Source organism: Ursus americanus, chromosome 36 (genome assembly GCF_024610735.1).
Source record: "Ursus americanus isolate L20-20 chromosome 36, mUrsAme1.1.p, whole genome shotgun sequence".
NCBI lineage: Eukaryota > Metazoa > Chordata > Mammalia > Carnivora > Ursidae > Ursus > Ursus americanus.
In genome coordinates this window covers 4,880,702-4,901,058 of record NC_142162.1, presented here as the reverse complement: position 1 = coordinate 4,901,058, position 20,357 = coordinate 4,880,702, and the positions used below count along the sequence as shown (strand labels likewise).

At 39.6% G+C, this 20,357-nt stretch overlaps 1 protein-coding gene and 1 non-coding gene across 3 annotated transcripts in view; both read left to right on the top strand.

The window, feature by feature from the left end:
- SHC4 (SHC adaptor protein 4) overlaps window positions 1-20,357 on the top strand; it is a 138,401-nt gene that overhangs the window by 53,787 nt on the left and 64,257 nt on the right. For both annotated transcript variants that reach the window (XM_087859168.1, XM_045812157.2), the window contains exons 3-4: window positions 15,124-15,187; window positions 18,782-18,901. In XM_087859168.1, the coding sequence (XP_087715294.1) occupies window positions 15,124-15,187; window positions 18,782-18,901 (184 nt within the window). The remainder of the gene's footprint in view (window positions 1-15,123; window positions 15,188-18,781; window positions 18,902-20,357) is intronic.
- LOC123801881 (U6 spliceosomal RNA) lies at window positions 17,045-17,148 on the top strand. Its single transcript, XR_006782356.1, has one exon. It is a non-coding gene; the product is annotated as a U6 spliceosomal RNA (small nuclear RNA).

The following is a 20,357-nucleotide window of genomic DNA, read 5'->3' as shown; positions in this document are numbered from 1 at the left end:
ATTTACTATAATTTTGCGCTTGCATTTACTTCTGTATTCCTTCATGTCCTTGGCACTGGGTAATGCACATGGCATCACTTAATGAAGGTTAGTTGATATTAAAACAAAACAAAAAAGAATTTCAGTTCCCCGCTTTCTCCACTGAGTGCTGGTAGGAGGGACAAAGAATGGAAGATGATAATTCACAGTTTGTAAAAGGAATTCCATAATTCTTATATGTATACCAAAGACCCACCTCTTATAAAACCCAGCTTCTTGTACCAAGAAACAGTAAGACCGAGTCCAAAATATATATAAATAATTTTTGTAAAGATTAAAAGTTTGTGCTCTAATAGGTTTTCCATAGCTGACCATGACCCCAATGGCTCTAACGTTCATTTTTGGTTTGCTCCAGAAGAAGGGTCAGAGAACCACAGCGTGAGGGCCTAATTCAGCCTACTACCTGATTTTGATTTTTGCCACCTTGTGACCCAAGAATGGTTTTGACCTTTTTAAATGGTTCAGGAAAAAAAAAAATCAAAAGAAGACTATTTCATGACACGTGAAAATTATGTGGAATTCAGATTGCAGTGTCCGTAAGTGTTATCATCACACGATCACGCCCATTCATTTGTATATTGTCTGTGGCTGCTTTCCTAGCTACAACTGCAGAGTTGAGTAGTTGTGACAGAGACCGTATGGCCAGCAAAGCCTAACGTTTTTACTGTCTGGCCCTTTAGTGGAAAGGCACGCCAACTGCTGCTGTTAAGAGACTCTCAACGTTAGCTCTGTTAGAAACACTTGAGGGAGCTTTTAAACCTCCCCGTCTCCAGGCCCCACCCTGGACCAATTAAAGCAGTCTGGAGCTGAGACCCTGTCTTCAGGATTTGTTAAAGCTCCCTTGTGTTTCCCCAGTGTGTGGCCAAGGTTGAGAACCACCACCTAGAGCATGAAGGCATTTGGAAGGACAGGTGCACGAGGTCTTTTGGCATCCAGGCTGCCAGATGGGAGGGAGAATGCAGGTCACTCATCACCACCTGTGTGTTCCGGGGGCAATGACAGCAAAGATGTTCAGGACCTCCAGATGCCCTCTGGTGAAAGCCCTTCCCACAAGGAGCTTGGCAGGGTTGAAGGAGAAGGGGGAGACGAGAGGATTATACCAAATATCTAGCCCAGCATATTGAATGACTGAGTTGAAGAGAGATTTCCCCCCAAATGGAACACCATCCCTACCCTAGTTGCTAGGAGTGGGTGACCTAATTCCTTAGCATCCACTAGCACAACCGTCTGGCTGAAACTGCAGAATGTAGAACCAGGTATCCTGTGCAGTGAGACCAACAGAAGTTTTAATCAACTGCGTGGTGCATGGACTGATCTGCTTCAGAACCACCTGGAGACTCCAGAGTCCCACTCCAGACCTATAGAGTTAAAATCTCCAGGCATAGTCCCAGGAATCTACATTTTAACCAGCATCCTAGATTTTTAAGGACTTTATTATTATTATTATTATTATTATTATTTTAAATAATAATTTTTATTATGTTATGTTAGTCACCATACAATACATCCTTAGTTTTTGATGTAGTGTTCCATGATTCATTGTTTGCGTATAACACCCAGTGCTCCACGCAACACGTGCCCTCCTTAATACCCATCACCTGCCTATCCCAGTCCCCCACACCCTCCCCTCTGAAGCCCTCAGTTTCCCAGAGTCCATAGTCTTTCGTGGTTCATTCCCCTTCTGTTTACCCCCCCTTCATTCTTCCCTTCCTTCTCCTACTGATCTTCCTGCTATTTCTTATGTTCCATAAATGAGTGAAACCATATGATAATTGTCTTTCTCTGCTTGACGTATTTCACTTAGCATTATCTCCTCCAGTCCCGTCCATGATGCTGCAAATGTTGGGTAATCATTCTTTCTGATGGCTGAGTAATAGTCCATTGTATATAGGGACCACATCTTCTTATAGATTTTCAAGGACTTTAAAGTTTAATCACTACCTACTTAAACGGTTATGCTGTTGAATTTTTAGCAGATATGCAGGCATTAGCTGTCCTACCATTATTTGCCACAGTGGACTCAACGGGCTAGGCCAGTATGGATTCCTCTGAAGTGGGCACACACATGAAAAAAAAGAGGGACTTACCAAGTAAGATCTATAATATATATATGCCAAATGGGCTTTCAAATAACCAGAGTTATTTTTTTAAAAAAAACACTGGAAAACAGTGTGGAGGTCCCTTAAAAAGTTAAAAAATTGAACTACCCTATGATCCAGCCATTGCACTACTGGGTTTTTACCCCAAAGATACAGACGTAGTGAAGAGAAGGGCCATATGTACCCCAATGTTCATAGCAGCATTGTCCACAATAGCTAAATTGTGGAAGGAGCCGAGATGCCCTTCAACAGATGACTGGATTAAGAAGATGTGGTCCATATATACAATGGAATATTACTCAGCTATCAGAAAGAACGAGTTCTCAACATTTGCTACAACATGGACGGCACTGGAGGAGATAATGCTAAGTGAAATAAGTCAAGCAGAGAAAGACAATTATCATATGATTTCTCTCATCTATGGAACATAAGAACTAGGGAGATCGGTAGGGGAAGAAAGGGATAAAGAAAGGGGGGTAATCAGAAGGGGGAATGAAGCATGAGAGACTATGGACTATGAGAAACAAACTGAGGGCTTCAGAGGGGAGGGGGTGGGGGAATGGGATAGACTGGTGATGGGTAGTAAGGAGGGCACGTATTGCATGGTGCACTGGGAGTTATACACAACTAATGAATCATCGAGCCTTACATCGGAAACCGGGGATGTACTGTATGGTGACTAACATAATATAATAAAAAATCATTAAAGAAACCAGTGTGGAAGTCATATACTCATTCTATCCATTTCTGTCTTGCTCACTAGTATAGATCCTCACTGGCAAACTGTTTGAAAAATCTTAAATGGTGCCAATCTTCTTTCTTTGAAGACAGGCCTACTTTTTGGAAGTAGACGAACGTCCTTCAGTGTGAACGTTGGAAAGTAGACGAACGTCCTTCGGAGTGGACGTTGGAAGTAGACGAACGTCCTTCGGAGTGGAATAGGGTGGATAAAGGGGATGGTTAAGCTGTAGGTGACTTCACTCTTTCACTCCCAAAGACACGCCTCCGTCATATTTTGAATATTTTGCCCAAAACAAGCGTGGTTTTAGAAAAGCCCAGTTTATCCCAAAGTAATAGAAAACAGTTTTTTGGATTTACAAATTTCAGGGTGTTTTGTATGATATCAACCCCATTTCTCTCTTGTCATTTTCATAAGGCTTAAACACTTAGAAGGTGTTTTCGTGGGTGTAGGTGTTTGCATCTTGAACTATGTGATTCCATTACAGGAAGTCCTTGTGGGCACCGGAGAAAATCAGCACTTTATTTCTATTCACCATGGGCGACTTGCAGGGGAGGTGGGATGCGGGGGTCTCTCACTTCAGTAAAGTGCACTTGATGGGGCAACATTTGCCTCAGAGCCAAAGGGCAGCATCACGGAGCAGACAGGACGGCTGTGTTCTGGGATTGCTGAGCTGGGTGGAATTGCAAATGTACTTTAGAATCAGGTTTTAAATGTAATTCAGGTTGGACAGAGAGGTACGATAAGTCAGCGTGAGAGCAGAAGCCGTGGGCAGTCCTGAAAGGTTTTATTTGAACATCTTGGGACCGGAAGTGCCTGTTTCAAAAGGAAAGGGTATATTTTACGGGCTGCGTCTACCCTCCTAGAGTGCAGGGGTGATGCCCCTTGATAACAGCACAAAGGGAGTTTGAAGCTTTCCATTCTCTACCCGTCTGTGGGCACTGACTGCATTCATTGTGCGCTAATCGCCATGGAGGCAGGCTCATGTTCTAAAGTGTCTTGTCTGAGGGCTTACACAAATTTTTGAATGTCTTTAATTTCACCAAGCTGAACAAAATTGAACACATAGATCACGGGGCCTTGATCATCTGCAGGCAAAGATTTCAAAAAAGAAGGTACTAGTTTCCCTAAAACAGCATAATATCACACTGATGTGGGGCTTGAGGTGCTCGCGAGTCCCTTCATTCATTGATTGGAAGGCACTCTGGATCACTGACAACCTGTCCCTTCCACGCTGGGAACGGATTGCTTTAAGGATTCATGCTGGAGAAGAAAAGTAAGGGAAAGTCCCTTGCGAGATACAGGGAAATACAGGGGACTTTGTTTTGCCTGGTTATTTTGAGTTTTATTTGGGAGAGGTTTTTGCTGTGATTAAAATTTATTCTCATTTCTATTCGCCTGGACAAAATTGAAACCACTCCTTCACTGTGTGTGTGTGTGTGTGTGTGTGTGTGTGTGTGTGTGTGTGGCAGGGGGTGGGAAGTGTTGCCTTGAACCATTCCACTGGGCCTTTTGCCTGGTTTCATGTTACACATTTTCTGGCTTTCCTATTTACTGAAGAGCTGCATTTTGACATTCACTAGAAACAATCTGTCCGACAGCCCCCCGCCCCCGCCCCCATTGAACTTTGTCTTGGATTGTGATATTGCTTTCCAAACCTAAAACAAGGGGGAGGGGGTTAGGCAACTTTGCTTCCAGAAGAGCTTCCCTGTTTAAGGGTTAAAGACACAGGAAAATTATAACTTAAGTACTGTCCTGGGCAAGCGTTGGTGAAGAAAGGTGGCTTTGTTTGAATGATCAGTTTGGACTCTGTGAAGACAGACAAAATATCTTTTTTTGGTCTTATGGCGTAGGCAGGGTTTTATATGCTTAAAAGCAAATCTTCCAGTGCATTCTCTTTCTCTTACATCAGCCCACTTCTCCCCTTCCCTCTCATGTGGCAAAACAATAAACAAAGTGGCCACTGTTGGTGTAGTGGGGCGTTTCTCTCTCTTTCTTTCTAGTGCAGGCTCCCAGAATGGAAATCTTGAGCCATTTAAACTCCGAAAATTCTCCTTCTCCAGGAGAGGACATTTGCTGAATGTTTGCTAGCTGGAGAGTGTGTCATGCAGAAATGCGGGTTGCAGAGGCAGCTGGGATGCTGGGGACGACCCCGTCCTGTGAGAAATCCCCGCTCCTGGGCTCTCTGTTTTCTTTTTCTTCTGCATTGCTAAAGTGTCTGAGGGTGTGGCTGACACTCCAGAAACGCATTGAAAGTACTATTTGTTCTTGAAAATGTTACAGTTAATCTCTGGGTCCTAGTCTGAGAGAGAGAAAAGATCTTTGTGAAGAAAGGCAACAAAACCCAAGCATCTATCTCTTCCCTGGCTGGGGTTGCAGATTGATTAACTCCGATATCAGCGGAGGAAGCGGAATTTGAGAGGTTATTTTAAAGAAGTGGTTCTGAGCCTGGGGTCTCTGGATTCCCAAGAGCCGCACAGATGGTGTGTGTGTGTATGGGAGGAGGGGGCAGATCCTCTAAAATTGAATAGAAAAGTTTGTACAGACAGATCTTTTATTGGAGAGAGAGCCTGTGACTCTCTGGAGTCTGAAATCAGAAAAAAATTAATAACCACTTTCTTTGTTTTGTTTTTTTTTCTTTTTTATGGTAGTAAAATATACATAACATAAAATGTACCATTTCAACCATTTTTAAGTGTACAGTTCAGTGCTATTAAATACATTCATATTGTTGTCCAGCCAACCCCATAATTCTTTTCATCTTGCAAAACTGAAACTCTATACCCATTAGAAATTAACACCCTAGTCCCTCTTCCCCCAGCCCTGGCAACCACCATTCTGCTTTCTGTCTTTATGAGTTTGACAACTGTAAGTACCTCATGTAAGTAGAATCATGTAGTAGTTATCTATTTGTGACTGGTGTATTTCACTTAGCATGTGTTGTAGCATATTATAGGATTTCCTTCCTTTTCCAGGTTGCATACTAGTCCATTGCATGTATATACCACGTTTTGCTTATGCATTTATCCATTGATGGACACTTGGGTTCTTCCCAAGTTTTAGCTCTTGTGAATAATACTGCTATGAACAGGGATGCACGATATCACCACTTTTTAAAAGCAAGTTCATAAACACAAGTTTCTCCTATTTTTCTTTCGAGCAGAGTTCTGTATCAAGAGATTTTCAGAATTTTTAATGCTTCCAAGCCTTGACTAATTTTAAAACTCCTTTTTTTATATTAAGGTATAATTGACACACAACATTATATTAGTTTCAGGTGTACAACATAGTGATTCCACACTTGTGTACATTGTGAAATGATCACCACAATCAGTCTAGCTACCATCTGCCTCTATGCAAAGTTAATACAGTGTTATTGACTGTAGTCCCCACGCTACCCATGCTGCCCATTACGTCTCATGACTCTTTTATAATTGAGGTTCGTGCATCTTGACCCCCTGCACCCATTCCGCCCATGTCCCAATCCCCTCTCCTCTGGCAATCACCAATCTGTGCCCTGTATCTATGAGTCTGGGTTTTGTTTTGTTTGTTTTGTTTTTTAGATTCCTTATGGAAGTGAAATCATGCAGTATCTGCCTTTTCTGTCTAAACTTATTTCACTTAGCATAATACCCTCAAGGTCTGTCCATGTTGTCGCAAATGGCAAGATTTCATTCTTTTTATGGCTAAGTAGCATTTCATTGTATGTACACACACACACACACGCACACACACACACCCCTTTATCCATTTGTCCATCGGTGGATACTTAGGTTGTTTCCATATCTTGGCTATTGTAAATAATGCTGTAATGAACCTGGGGGTGCGTATATCTTTTTAAATTCGTGTTTTTGTTTTCTCCTGATAGAAACCCAGTAGTGGATCTGCCAGATCATATGGTATTTCTATTTTAAAAATTTTGAGGAAACTCCATTCTGTTTTCCATAGTGGCTACATTTATTTACATTCCCATTAACAGTGTACAAGGATTCCTTTTTCTCCATATCCTTGCCAATATTCTTATTTCTTGTCTTTTTGAAAATAGCCACTCCAAAGGGTGTGAGTTGATATCTCATTGTGGTTTTGATTTGTATTTTCTTTCTTTCTTTTTTTTTTAAAGATTTTATTTATTTATCCGACAGAGATAGAGACAGCCAGCGAGAGAGGGAACACAAGCAGGGGGAGTGGGAGAGGAAGAAGCAGGCTCCCAGCAGAGGAGCCTGATGTGGGGCTCGATCCCATAACGCCAGGATCACGCCCTGAGCCGAAGGCAGACGCTTAACCACTGTGCCTCCCAGGCGCCCCTGATTTGTATTTTCTTGATGATGAATGATGTTGAGCATCTTTTCATTGTGTCTGTTGGCCATCTGTATGTCTTCTTCGAAATTGTTTATTCAGATCCTCTGTCCATTTTTTAATGACATTATTTGTTTTTTGTTATTGAGTCCTATGAGTTCTTTATATATTTTGGATATTAACCCATTATTGATACATGATTTGTAAATATCTTCTCCCGTTTAGTAGGTTGCCTTCTCATATTGTTGATGGCTTCTTTCACTGTGTAGAAGCTTTTAATTTGATATAGCCCCATTTGTTTATTTTCACCTTTGTTTCCCTTGCCTTTGGAGTCAGATCCAAAAAAAGATTTTTTTTTTTTTAAGATTTTATTTATTTATTTGACAGAGATAGAGACAGCCAGCGAGAGAGGGAACACAAGCAGGGGGAGTGGGAGAGGAAGAAGCAGGCTCATAGCGGAGGAGCCTGATGTGGGGCTCGATCCCATAACGTCGGGATCACGCCCTGAGCCGAAGGCAGACGCTTAACCGCTGTGCTGCCCAGGCACCCCCCAAAAAAGATTGTTAAGACTGATGTCAAGGAGCTTATATTTTCTTGTAGGAGTTTTATGGTTTCAGGTCTTTCATTCAAGTTTTTAATCCATTTTGAATTAACTTTTGTGTGTGGTGTAAGATAGTGATCTAGTTTCATTCTTTTGCATGTACCTGTCCAGTTTTCCCAACACCGTTTATTGAAGAGACTGTCCTTTCTCCATTGTATATTCTTCCCTCCTTTGTCATAAATTAATTGACCTTATATGCGTATGTTTATTTCCAGGCTCTCTATTCTGTTCCATTGATCTATATGTCTGTGTTTTACATCAGTACTTCACTATTATGATTACTAGAGCTTTGTAGAATGGTTTGAAGTCAGGAAGCATGATGCCTCCAGCTTTGTTTTTCTTTCTCAGGATTGTTTTGGCAATTCAGGGTCTTTGTGGTACTACATAAATTTAAGAATTATTTGTTCTAGGGGCACCTGGGTGGCTCAGTTGGTTAAGCATTGGACTCTTGGTTTCAGCTCAGGTCATGATCTCATGGGTCATGAGATGAAGCCTGCTTTGGGCTCTGTGCTCAGCGGGGAGTCTGTTTGGGAGTCTCTGCCTCTCCCTCTGCCCCTCCCCCTGCTGGTGTGCGTGCGCATGCACTCTCTCTAAAAAATAAATAAATAAATAAACAAAACAAATAAATATATAAAAAAAGAATTATTTGTTCTAGTTTTGTGGAAAACGCCACTGGTATTTTGATAGGGATTACATTGAATGTGTAGATTGCTTTGGGTACTATGGACATTTTAATAATATTAATTCTTCCAGTACATGAACATGGAATATCTTTCCATTTATGTGTGTTTTCTTTGATTTCTTTCATCAGTGTCTTACACTCTTAATGTATAGGTCTTCACCTTCTTGGTTATATTTATTCCTAGGTGTGATTGCAAATGGGATTGTTTTATTTTTTTTTAAGTTTTTATTTTAATTCGAGTTAGTTACCATACAGCATTATATTAGTTTCAGGTGTACAGTATAGTGATTCAACACTTCATACAACACCCCGTGGTCATCACAGCAAGTGCCCTCCTTCATCCCCGTCACCTATTTCATCCATAGCCCCTACCCACCTCCCCTCTGGTGACCATCAGTTTGTTCTCTATCTATAGTTGAGAGTCTGTTTCTTGATTTGTCTCCGTCTCTTTTTTCCCTCTGCTTGTTTTGTTTCTTAAATTCTACATATGAATGAAATCATATGGTATTTGTCTTTCTCTAACTTATTTCACTTAGCATTATACTTTCTAGCTCCAGCCATGCTGTTGCAAATGGCAAGATCTCATTCCTTTTTATGGCTGAATAATATTATCTGTGTGTGTATATATATATATATATATATATATATATATATATATAGTCCAAATCTTCTTTATCCATTCTTTAGTCTATGGACACGGGCTGCTTCCATATCTTGGCTATTTTAAATAATGCTGCAGTAAACATAGGGGTGCACGTATGCCTTTGAATTCGTGTTTTTGTATCCTTTGTATAAATACCTAGTAGTGTGATTGCTGGATCGTAGGGTAGGTATATTTATAACTTTTGGAGGAACCTCCTACTGTTTTCCACCGTGGCTGCACCAGTTGGCATTCCCACCAACAGTGAACAGGGTTCCTTTTTCTCCACATCCTCTCCAACACCTGTTGTTTCTTGTGTTGTTGATTTTAGGGGTTTGTTTTCTTGATTTCTCTTTTTTGATAGTTCATTATTAGTATATAGAAATGCAACAGAGTTCTAGATATTAATTTTGTATCCTGCAACTTTACTGAATTAATTTATTAGTCCTAATAATTTTTGCTGGAGTCATTAGGGTTTTCTATATATAGTATTATGTCATCTGTAAATAGTGATAGTTTAACTTCTTCCTTTCCAGTTTAGATGCCTTTTATTTCTTTTTTATTATTATTTTTTGCCTAATTGCTCTGGCTAGGACTTCCTGTACTATTTTGAACAAAAGTGGGGAGAGTGGGCATCCTTGTCTTGTTCCTGATCTTAGAGGAAAAGTTTTCAGCTTTTCATCGTTGAGGATGATATTAGCTGTGGGTTTGTCATATATGGCCTTTATTATGTTAAGGTATGTTCTCTCTATACTCAATTTGTTGACAGGTTTTTTAAATCCGAAATGGATGTTGAATTTTATAAAATGCTTTTCTGGATCTATCGAGAAGATCCTATGGTTTCTGTCCTTCATTTTGTTAATGTGGAGTATCACGTTGACTGCTTTGCAGATGTTGAACCAGCTTTACATCCTGGACTAAATCGCACTTGATCATGATATATGATCCTTTCTATGTATTGTCGAGGTTGGTTCGCTAATATTTTGTTGATGAGTTTTGCATCTGGGATCATCAAAGATATTGGTCTCTGATTTTCTTTTTTTGTGGTATTCATGACTTTAAAATTCTGAGTGAGTGTGCCCATGCGTACATGGGCTTGTTTGCCCACATGGGCATACAGCCAGGCTCTGGATGCTCTTTTCTTCCATGTGGCGATAACAGCCAATGCAGAGAAAGCAATGGCTGGGAAAGGACTAGGGTCATCCATTTGAGCTTTTTTTGGAATTGACCCCTGTCACTTTGCCCTATTCCCTTGCTAGTTTACTCCAGGCACATTGGGGTAAGGATTGGCCAAAAAGGAACCCCTCCCTTGTTGGCGGAGTGAGCAAGGGAAGATCCAATATTCTTTTCCTGGTCCTGAGAGTGTGGGAGTCCCTCCTTTTCATGCACCAGGCAGTGTGGTCGCTCCCTGAAGGAGTGTCGGATTTGTATTCTGCCTCTCTCACCATCAGCTGCATTATTTGGAAGCGGTTATTTAAATTCTTTGAACGTTAGTTTCCTCATTTGTAAAGTGGGTCTAAAATAGCTATCTTGAAATGACATTTTAAAAAATTTATTTAGACATTTAAAAAAAATTTACTGGACATCTGGTTTATTCAAACATTAGACCCACTGAAGACAGAATTAACAGAGCTTATGGAGTAGGGAAAAAAAAAAACCAATGCAGCACCTGCTTCATTCCAATTCAGCACCTGCAAATTTCCTGGGGACAAACTTTCTGCATTCTGTACTACAGTCTCTCCCTAAAGCATCTGCATGTGCTCGATATTGATTAACTTGAACGGGAGATGAGAAACTTTCTGTACGCTCACTCAACTTAGCAAGTAGCATTAGTGGTGCAACTTTCAGAAACATTCTTAGGCACCAGAAACAGTACTGCCTGCAGTGAGGATTTTTGGTAATCAAAGAAAAGAATGTCACGAAATTTAATCTTACAATTAAGAAGGCAAATACACACACCTTTGCCAATGGACTGCTTTACATACCAGGAAAAAGGCCACAATGAAATCTCCTATGAAATTAAAACACTAATTGTTATACTCAACTTGTAATCGATTCTGAAGTTATTTTGTGCAATTAAAAATCAGAGACAAAGAAAACTGATTTAAGCTAAATGGAATTTAGGGAAGAAATGCAGGGCTAATATGGAGTAGTAGCTGCACTTCTTTGGTTAACTCATTAAAAAAATGTTGAACATTTTCAGTCAAATTTTATTAAAAGAAAAAGCCGCAGGTCACCATTACAATTCAAGAACCAAGCCTGCAGATGCACTTGACAATAAAGCACATTTGAGTATGGAGTTAAAAAAGTTTTCCAAAAAACTGTCAAATGTATCCTCTCCAAATACCCGAATAATCACGTCTGCAGGTCTCTTGTTGAGTATTGGGAATCGTAAAGAACTGAAGATCGAAAAGACACTGTTAAGAATTAATGAGATGATGTACTTAAGGTGCATGGTACCGACCTGGCCATATAAATGGGAGCTGTTCCTTCCTTAAAACCCAGGCTCCCCGCGATGGCATTGTGTGTCATTCTAAGTAGGCATTTCTATCGTGAAAGCATTGCTAAACCTGGTTAAGATTTTTCTTCTTTATGAAACTTCGGGGAAAGGAAATGAGCCAGTTTACCAAATAAACTGAAAAAAATAAATCTGGATTTAGCAGCCATAAAGATGGGGGAGTTAAAGGCTAAGCTGGGATGGGACGGAGATACAAATACAGAAGATCTTTTCTTATCTGCAGCATGAACATTGAGCCACCTCTCTGTGGGGGCTGGCAAAAGAGAGAAAGGCTGTGTCCCCTCTTCACGGGGACATCTTTGACATGCCCTCACATTTTCACAGCAGATGAGCAAAACTCTTGCCGAGGAGCTTACTTTGCATTCTTTTAATATTTTAAAAAGTTATTTATTCAATCAACTGCATGGAGAAGGGAGAACATAACATTGTTTACAGCTAAATATCCATAGAATAAAAATACGGAACAAACCACACGCAAAAACCACCTAAACCAAGTCATTGCTGATAAGCTCTTTCTGTATCACTATTTAGACAGGGTTAATTTTAGGTAGCTGCTAGCAAGGTGTGTCTACCATTCCATGTTCTACTTTTTTCCCACTAATTTATATAGACCCTTATTTCTATAGTCTTCACACTTAACATTCCAGGTGGAAATAATCGTATTCATGTTTTATGTCTGTATCACAAGCTATGGGGTTGGGTTTTCACTCTTCAATAGATGTTTGTTCTGTATTCACACTCAATGCTATTGCAGTACAAATTCTCCTCCCCATGTCAAAAGTTCTGATAAAGAGATTTATCGTCTTTTAACAAATCACTCTCTAGAAAGACTGTATTAATACGAATCAGGGCCCCCAGCAATGGATAAGTACACCTGAAAAGGGCTTGTTCTCATCTTCCCCAACGGTGCATTTGTAATTTTCTTTTTTGCTAACTTAGTGAGAGTGAAGTGAGTATCTTGTAGTTGTTTTCATTTTCAATGTTAAAATTATAATGAACGTGAACATTTTCCTGTTTTTTGAAACTGAACTATTTCTATCTCTTTTGTGTGAATTATCTAATCCGGGGCTTGGCAAGCTATGGCCCTTGGGCTAAAGATAGCCACTGCCTGCTTTTAGAAATAGAGTTTTATTGGAACCCAGCCATGCTTGTTTGTTTGCACACTGGCTACTGCTGCTTTTGAGTTACAATGACAGAGTTGAGTAGTTGTAGCAGAGAAAAGGCTAAAATACATATTGTTTGGCCCTTTGCAGAAAAAGGTTTCAGACTCTCATCCCATCTCTCAGCTCCTATTCACGCTTGTTCTTCCATACTTTATGCTCCAGCAATATCAAAGTAGGTCCCCTCCTAGCACGATAATTGTCTTTTCGTGTCTTTACACAGGCTCTTCCCTCTGTCTGGAATTTCCAAACTCCACTCTTCCAGGAAGGTTCATCCTTCCAAACCGTCCTTGAAAGGTTCTCACACCATAAAGCAGTCCTTTTTTTTTTTTTATTTTAATGGTTTTTTATTATATTATGTTAGTCACCATACAGTACAACCCTGGTTTCCGATGTAAAGTTCGATGATTCATTACTTGCGTATAACACCCAGTGCACCATGCAATTTGTGCACTTACTACCCATCACCAGTCTATCCCATTCCCCCACCCCCCTCCCCTCTGAGGCCCTCAGTTTGTTTTAATTCCCATTTACAATTCTACTTTTTGTTGGATGATATCGACTGTGTGAAAATCAGGAAAACAATGCCTGGGAAAGCACTTCATAAAACTTCAAGGTGCTTTATAAAAGCAACAACTTCTAATAATAACTGTTGTTATGCTTGCAGCATCAATGCCCATCTTTGTTTCTACTTTTATTTCAAACCATTTACAAGGAGCTTTTTAAACCAAAGCACCCCGGTTGGCTGTCATGGAGCAAGGGATCTGATAATACCTTTTCTATAATCCCTCTTTATTAAATATCAACAACATAGGTGCCTGGACTAGTTATTTTGGCAACACCAGAGGCTAATTCAGATTAATTATTATGTGTCTCATCAATTTTTGAATAATCAGTAGGATGACTCAAACATCAATCAACCAACCAAAGAGCCTAACTCTGTGCTGTCCTTCTGTTTCATCCAGAGAACAAAGGTTGAAATCCTATGGAAACCATAAATATAAAATCCTGAGAAAATAGGCTAAACCAAAAAGTCATTCTGTGTTTTGGTTGCAGGTAATTATGCAAAAGTCAGACAAGAGAATACCTTGGAGAAGAGTTTTATGTATGCCCCCCCCCAAAAGGATCTGAATTAAAACACACATTATAAATCTAAAATGGTGCGTGGAATCTTTGGGAATTCTACTTATCTTTCCAAAGTGTCTACTGCAAGAACACTGAGAACATAGATCTGCACAAATGTATCTATGTATCTCTGTCTGTATCTTTATTATATATCTCTCTAAATAGATAGAGAGGGAGATAGATTTCTTTAGTGGGTCTGCATGCCTCTGAGTGTTCCTCCCCTCCCCTAGGAGTCAAAAATATCTCAAAGAAAATTTTTTCATGAAATATGTATAAAAATTGTAATACAATGTTGCATGTGCGTGTTTGTGTGTGTACTAATTCAGTTTACTAATTTAAGCAATGATCTCCAGTGAATTCAGGAAAGAGCTTAGAGATGTGCTTTGTGAAAAGTTTAATATATGGGCTGGAAGCCACAAGGTTCTGGTTCAGATTACACTGAGCGAAAACTGCGGCCGTTGTGAATGCTGAGTTCCAGAGACAAAAGCTCTTAGTTATCACTGCATTTCTGGAGAGGAGGGCGCCAGTTTGTTCACCACTTCCATTAAGGCACAACTTCGTGTTTTAGTGGTGCCTTTCTCTCAGGAAGTACAGTACAGAGTAAGGGCAAAAAAAAGTAAGCAAAGGAGGAAATTTGTTATTGATTTTCATTTCTACTGTGAAATTACGTGAAAGCTCAATGGCTTGTAGCAGTATCAAAGTCAATAAGGTTCCATTTGAGACCACCTTGAAGTTTAATCTCTCCCGGTCCTTTTAAACTTCCTCTGGTATCGGATTCTTTTGTATTTCATTGTCTTTGGTGTTGAGATACTAGAAAGCTTCTTATTCATAACACCACAGAGCGGATTTTGCTAAAAGTAAAACTGAAATATTCCCAGACAACAAAGTTCTACCCCTCCTTTTTGGTTAAAAATCAACATTGCCAAACACCAAACCTGAAAATCCAACGGAAAAAGAGATCAAGAAGGTGAATAGTGGGACTCCTTATTGCAAAGTGATTTTTTTTTTTTTCAGCATTAGGATGTTGTTGGGTTTTGTCGGGGGAGGGGGCTGAACGGCCGAGGGACTAAGTGCAATGCTTTATCCTGTGGGGATAGGGGACGGTCATTTATGTCAGACTCACCATTATGTGTGTGCACATTTTGTTCATAATACTTGCTAACATTTATTGAACATTTACTGCATATTAGGACGCTAAGTCTTTATATGGTTTCTGTTCTGTAGGGAAGCAATCAGTCGCCTGTGTGAAGCTGTTTCTGGGGCAAATGGAGCCATTAAAAAGCGAAAGGTAAATATTGGTGTGATTTTCTTGTTCTCTGTTTCTCTAACTAGGGGAAAGAGAATATCAAAATAGTTGTTAGTTCATTCGACCATAGGAGCTAAAGCGCAGAATGGCCTTTATCAGTTGGCATGACGTCAGAGATGCACTGAAAGTTGGTCTTATCTCTCACATTTTTCTGACTTGCCTGACACTGTCTGAAATGGTGATGCCTTGAGCGACAGAATGGAGAGAGCACCTGGGGTTCAAGTAAAAAAATTTGGGTTCCAGTTCTGGGTGTTTACTTACCTTTGAGCCTGGTATCTCCTCTCTCCAAGACCCCGTTCTTGTTCCTATAAAGTGAAGTTGAACCAGATGACCAAGTGGTACCTTCCAATTTCAATATTTTATAATGTATCTCTTCTGCATTTTAACATTTTAGAATTTTTAGATACCTTGGCCTATTTTCAAATGGAAACGTGGGTGCTGGTAGAGGTGAGATAATAACACACGGGTACAAGGAACTTTTCATGCTGAAAGAAAGCAAAAGATTTGATGTTACATAGACTTCGATTTAAATCCTGACTCTGCTACCTACTGTGTGATCTTGGACAAGTCCTCTCACCTTTTGGATCTTTGGTTTCCCCATCTGTAAAATGGGGGAAAAGAACACGTACTTTATAGAGTTGTGTAGAATTAAATGAAATGGTGTCTACACAGTATCTGGCGTATACTATGCTTTCAACGGCCATGGTAGTTGGTATTATTACTATTTAGTTATCAACCCTAGAACGTTTAGTTGTTTTGGAATGTCCAAAGGGGAGGTGCAAAGGGCCTTAAGATAACTGTGTGAATCATGGAATTGTAGATTGTTTAAGAGAGAAGGAATTTTTAGAGATCTTCCAGTCCAACCCTCCCATTTTGCCAGTTAATATATATCTGCTGCTTCAGAGGAGATCTGCCTTGGGTCACTCAGATGATGTCAGTGAGAGCCAGCTATAGAAGCCAGGTCTTCAGATGTCCAGCTGTGTTTTATTTCCATACCACCCTGCCTCGTTCTTTATTATTCTTCATTATTTTGCATAGGGCTGAAGCCAGTGTCACCCAGAGTGACTCACACGAGCCACATGGCATGGAAAAACACTGATACATGGCCTTTGAATTCTATTAGAACTCCCTATTTACTAGTTTCTTTGACAAAACCCGTGGCCCCAAGTAGCCTCTGGCCTCCTCCTGCCTCTTGTAACTTCTGCAAATGAGATGCTTTTCCTGGATGATCCCAGCAAACAGGCTCACTCATTTAAGACTTTCTCATTTCAAAATAGGGAGTTCACACCCCAAACAAAACAAAACAAAACAAAACAAAACAAAACGAGGTTATCATCTTTCCAGGAAGTACACATGGAAAGAAAAAAAATACTGAGTTCATTTCCTTTGATGGCTAGCATTTATTGCGTACTTAATACACGCCAGGGACCCTTTATGCACTACATATCTTTACACTCTTTTTCCTCCGAATTTAAAAAATTATGGTAAAATATGCATAACATGAAATTTTAACCATTTTAACCATTTTTAAGCATACACCTCAGTGATATTACGTACACTCACATCGTGGTGCAACCATCGCCCCTATCTATCCGCGTAACTCTTTTCATCTTGTAAAACTGAAACTCGATACACGTGAATCAGTGACTTCCCATTCCCGCACTTCTGCAGCCCTGACAGCCACAGTTCTGCTTTCTGTCTCTAAGATTTCGACTCCTCTAAGTACCTCCTCGAAGGGGAACCATACAGTATGTGTCTCTTTGTGACTGGATTATTTCACTTCAGATAATGTCCTCGAGATGCATCCATGCCGTAGCATGCGTCAGAATTTCCTCCCACGCTCTCTTCGGCAGCACATGTGCTAAATTGGAACGATACAGAGAAGATTAGCATGGCCCCTGGCCAAGGATAACATGCAAATTTGTGAAGCGTTCCATATTTTTGTAGCTGGGTGGTGGGCATTAAAGAGGGCCCGTGAAGTAATGAGCACTGGATGTCGTACACAAGTGATAAATTCTACCTCTGAAACTAATAGTACAGTATATGTTAATTAAATTGAATTTAAATTTAAAAAAATACTTTCCTCCCTTTTTAAGGCTGAATAATATTCCATCGTATGTGTGTACCACATTTTGCTTATCCATTCATCTGTTGATGGATACTTGGGTTGTTTCCATGTTTTAGCTATTGTGAATAATGCTGCTTGAACATGGATATAAAACTTTTTTTTTAAAAGATTTTATTTATTTATTCGACAGGATAGAGACAGCCAGCAAGAGACACAAGCAGGGGGAGGGGGAGAGGAAGAAGCAGGCTCATAGCGGAGGAGCCTGATGTGGGGCTCGATCCCATAACGCCGGGATGACGCCCTGAGCCGAAGGCAGACGCTTAACCGCTGTGCCACCCAGGCGCCCCCGGATATACAACTATCTATTCAAGTCCCTGCTTTCAGTTCTTTGGGGTATATAACAAGTGCTAGATTTGCTGGATCATATGGTAATACTAGTTTTGAGTTTTTGAGGACCTGGGAACTACTCTACGGTCTTCCATAGCAGTTGTACTATGGTACATTCCTACCAGTAGTGCACAGGATTTCTATTTCTCCAGGTACTTTCCAACACTGGTTATTTTCTAGTGTTGTTGTTTCTGGTTTTGTTTTCTACTAGTTATAGTTCTATCTAGATTTTCTATTTCTTCATGGCTAAGTTTTGGTAGGTTTAATATTTCTAGGAATTTGTCTATTTTATCTAGGCAATCCCGTTTGTTAATGTGCAATTGTTCATAGCATTCCCTTGTAATCCTTTTGTTTCCATTGACTTGGTAATTACATCCCCACCTCACTTTTGTTCCTGATATTAGCGATTTGAATCTTCTTTCTTTTTTTCTTAGTCCAGCTAGCTAAGCAATTTTGTTGATCTTTTTGAAGAACTAACTTTTGGTTTCATTGATTTTCTCTATTGTTTTTCTAGCCTCTGTGTCATCGATCTCTGCTCTAATCTATTATTTTCTTCCTTCTACTAGCTTTGGGTTTAATTTGCTCTTGTTTTGAATTCCTTAAGTTGTAAAGCTATGTTCTTTATTTGAGAACTTTCTTCTTTTTTAATGTATGTATTTATAGTTATAAATTCCTCCCTTAGCACCGCTTTCACTGTGTCCCATACGTTTGGTATGTGTGTTTTTCATACTTTTTTTTAATGATTACAAAAAAAATCTAGACAGCAACTCTTTCTTTTTTTAGACGTCTGGTGTTCAGAGGGACTGGAGAGTTCAGGTGGCCCAAACTCTCATGGGAACTCCTTTTATATAAAGCAGACCCCTACTCTCAGCACTTGGGGAGAAGGGAATGTATCAGAAAAGTTCTGAAGGCTCAGATTTCACTACTTACTAAAAAATTTGTGGCATTCCATTTTTAAAAACTTTTCATTAAAAAAAAGAAGCATTCCATCTCATGCGTTTTGTGTGAACTAAAATAGAGAGGAAGAGCATGTGTTTTGACCCATTTTCAACACTTAAAAAGATTAATATTATTCTGTAACAATATCCTTTACTTAGAGTGTTGTTTTGCTCTTTTTAAAGCCTCCAGTTAAGTTCCTATCAACAGTTCTTGGCAAAAGTAATCTTCAGTTTTCGGGAATGAATATTAAACTGACCATCTCAACATGCAGCCTCACATTGATGAATATTGACAACCAACAGGTAAGATCATGATTATCATTGATAGTTTAACAAGTATCATGTATTTTTCTAGAAGAGTCTGAGCATAATAAAGAAAATAAAGTTTCAGACAGAGTGAGCTCAGAGTGAGCCTAAAATTTAATAAGGCACAAGGGAAAAAAAATCTGCCAAGCATTTATGCATAACAATAATTAGAACAACAGTATTATTAACCCATCCCTGGCATTTAACTGCTTGCATACTTGCCTCTACCTAATTGGGTTTGTAATAGGGACTAAGGTGCAAATACCACTGTAAAGACCATTTGGCAAATCATATTCTTTTTTTTCTTTTTAAGATTTTTTTTAATTTATTCGACAGAGAGATAGAGACAGCCAGCCAGAGAGGGAACACAAGCAGGGGGAGTGGGAGAGGAAGAAGCAGGCTTCCAGCGGAGAAGCCTGATGTGGGGCTCGATCCCATAACGCCGGGATCACGCCCTGAGCCGAAGGCAGACGCTTAACGACTGTGCTACCCAGGCGCCCCGGCAAATCATATTCTTGAGTCAGTTGTTTGTTACTTTCCACCAGTGCTCGCCAAAAGGAAAGCAATTCCATTTTCAGAACTAACAGACTGTGTGTTGGATGGGGGTGCAAATGAAGGACGTGGGGGGTAGGGTAATGTTAGGGTTAATATTCTAGGGAACTGAAATTAAAGCATAAAACATTTTCTTCCGACTCTTAAGGTTGAAATGCTTCGTAAAATGTTATTACATAAACACAGTTTTTTTTCTTCTTTGATGATTTATGATGCCATGGTATGCCTTTCTCATTGTGAACCTTATTTCTCAAAGAACAGCATCACTGAAGCAAATATAGACGATATATAGGCACTGGACTAAATGTGTGCTTTCAACTAGGGCACTGTTTGACTTGCTTTCTACTTTTTAAGCTAAATTCCTTTTATCAGGTTATATATGTGTGTTAGAGTCTAATTTTTCTTGGTCTAATATGTTGTGATTCAAGGTTCTTAACATTTAAGGTTTTACTCTATGGAGTACTGTTGATCAGGGACTCATGGAAGGTTGAATGTGTAGTTGGCTGTGATAAAACACCATGGGGCTTTGAGATCACACATCGGTTGAAATCCTGGCTCTGCCACTAACAAGCAATTTTCCTAATTAGTGAAATGAGATTATAGTACAGATTCACAGAGTTTCTGAAAGGATGGATTTAGCAATAGTATGTCTCGTTGGGCTATTTAGAGGATTAAGTAAGATCATCAATGTAAATAACTTAGCACGGTGCACTACCCATTATTATTATTTACTCAAACATTTTTCCTATTTCCTTGACACCTTTTCATAAACTCGGTACTTAACTGGGAAAGCATATTTTAAAACATAAAATTATAAAATTTTCAGTAACGTATAAATATGATTTTATACATTTTTGACTCCGATGTTTTTGCCAAAAAATTCACTTGCAGTTTTGAGGGC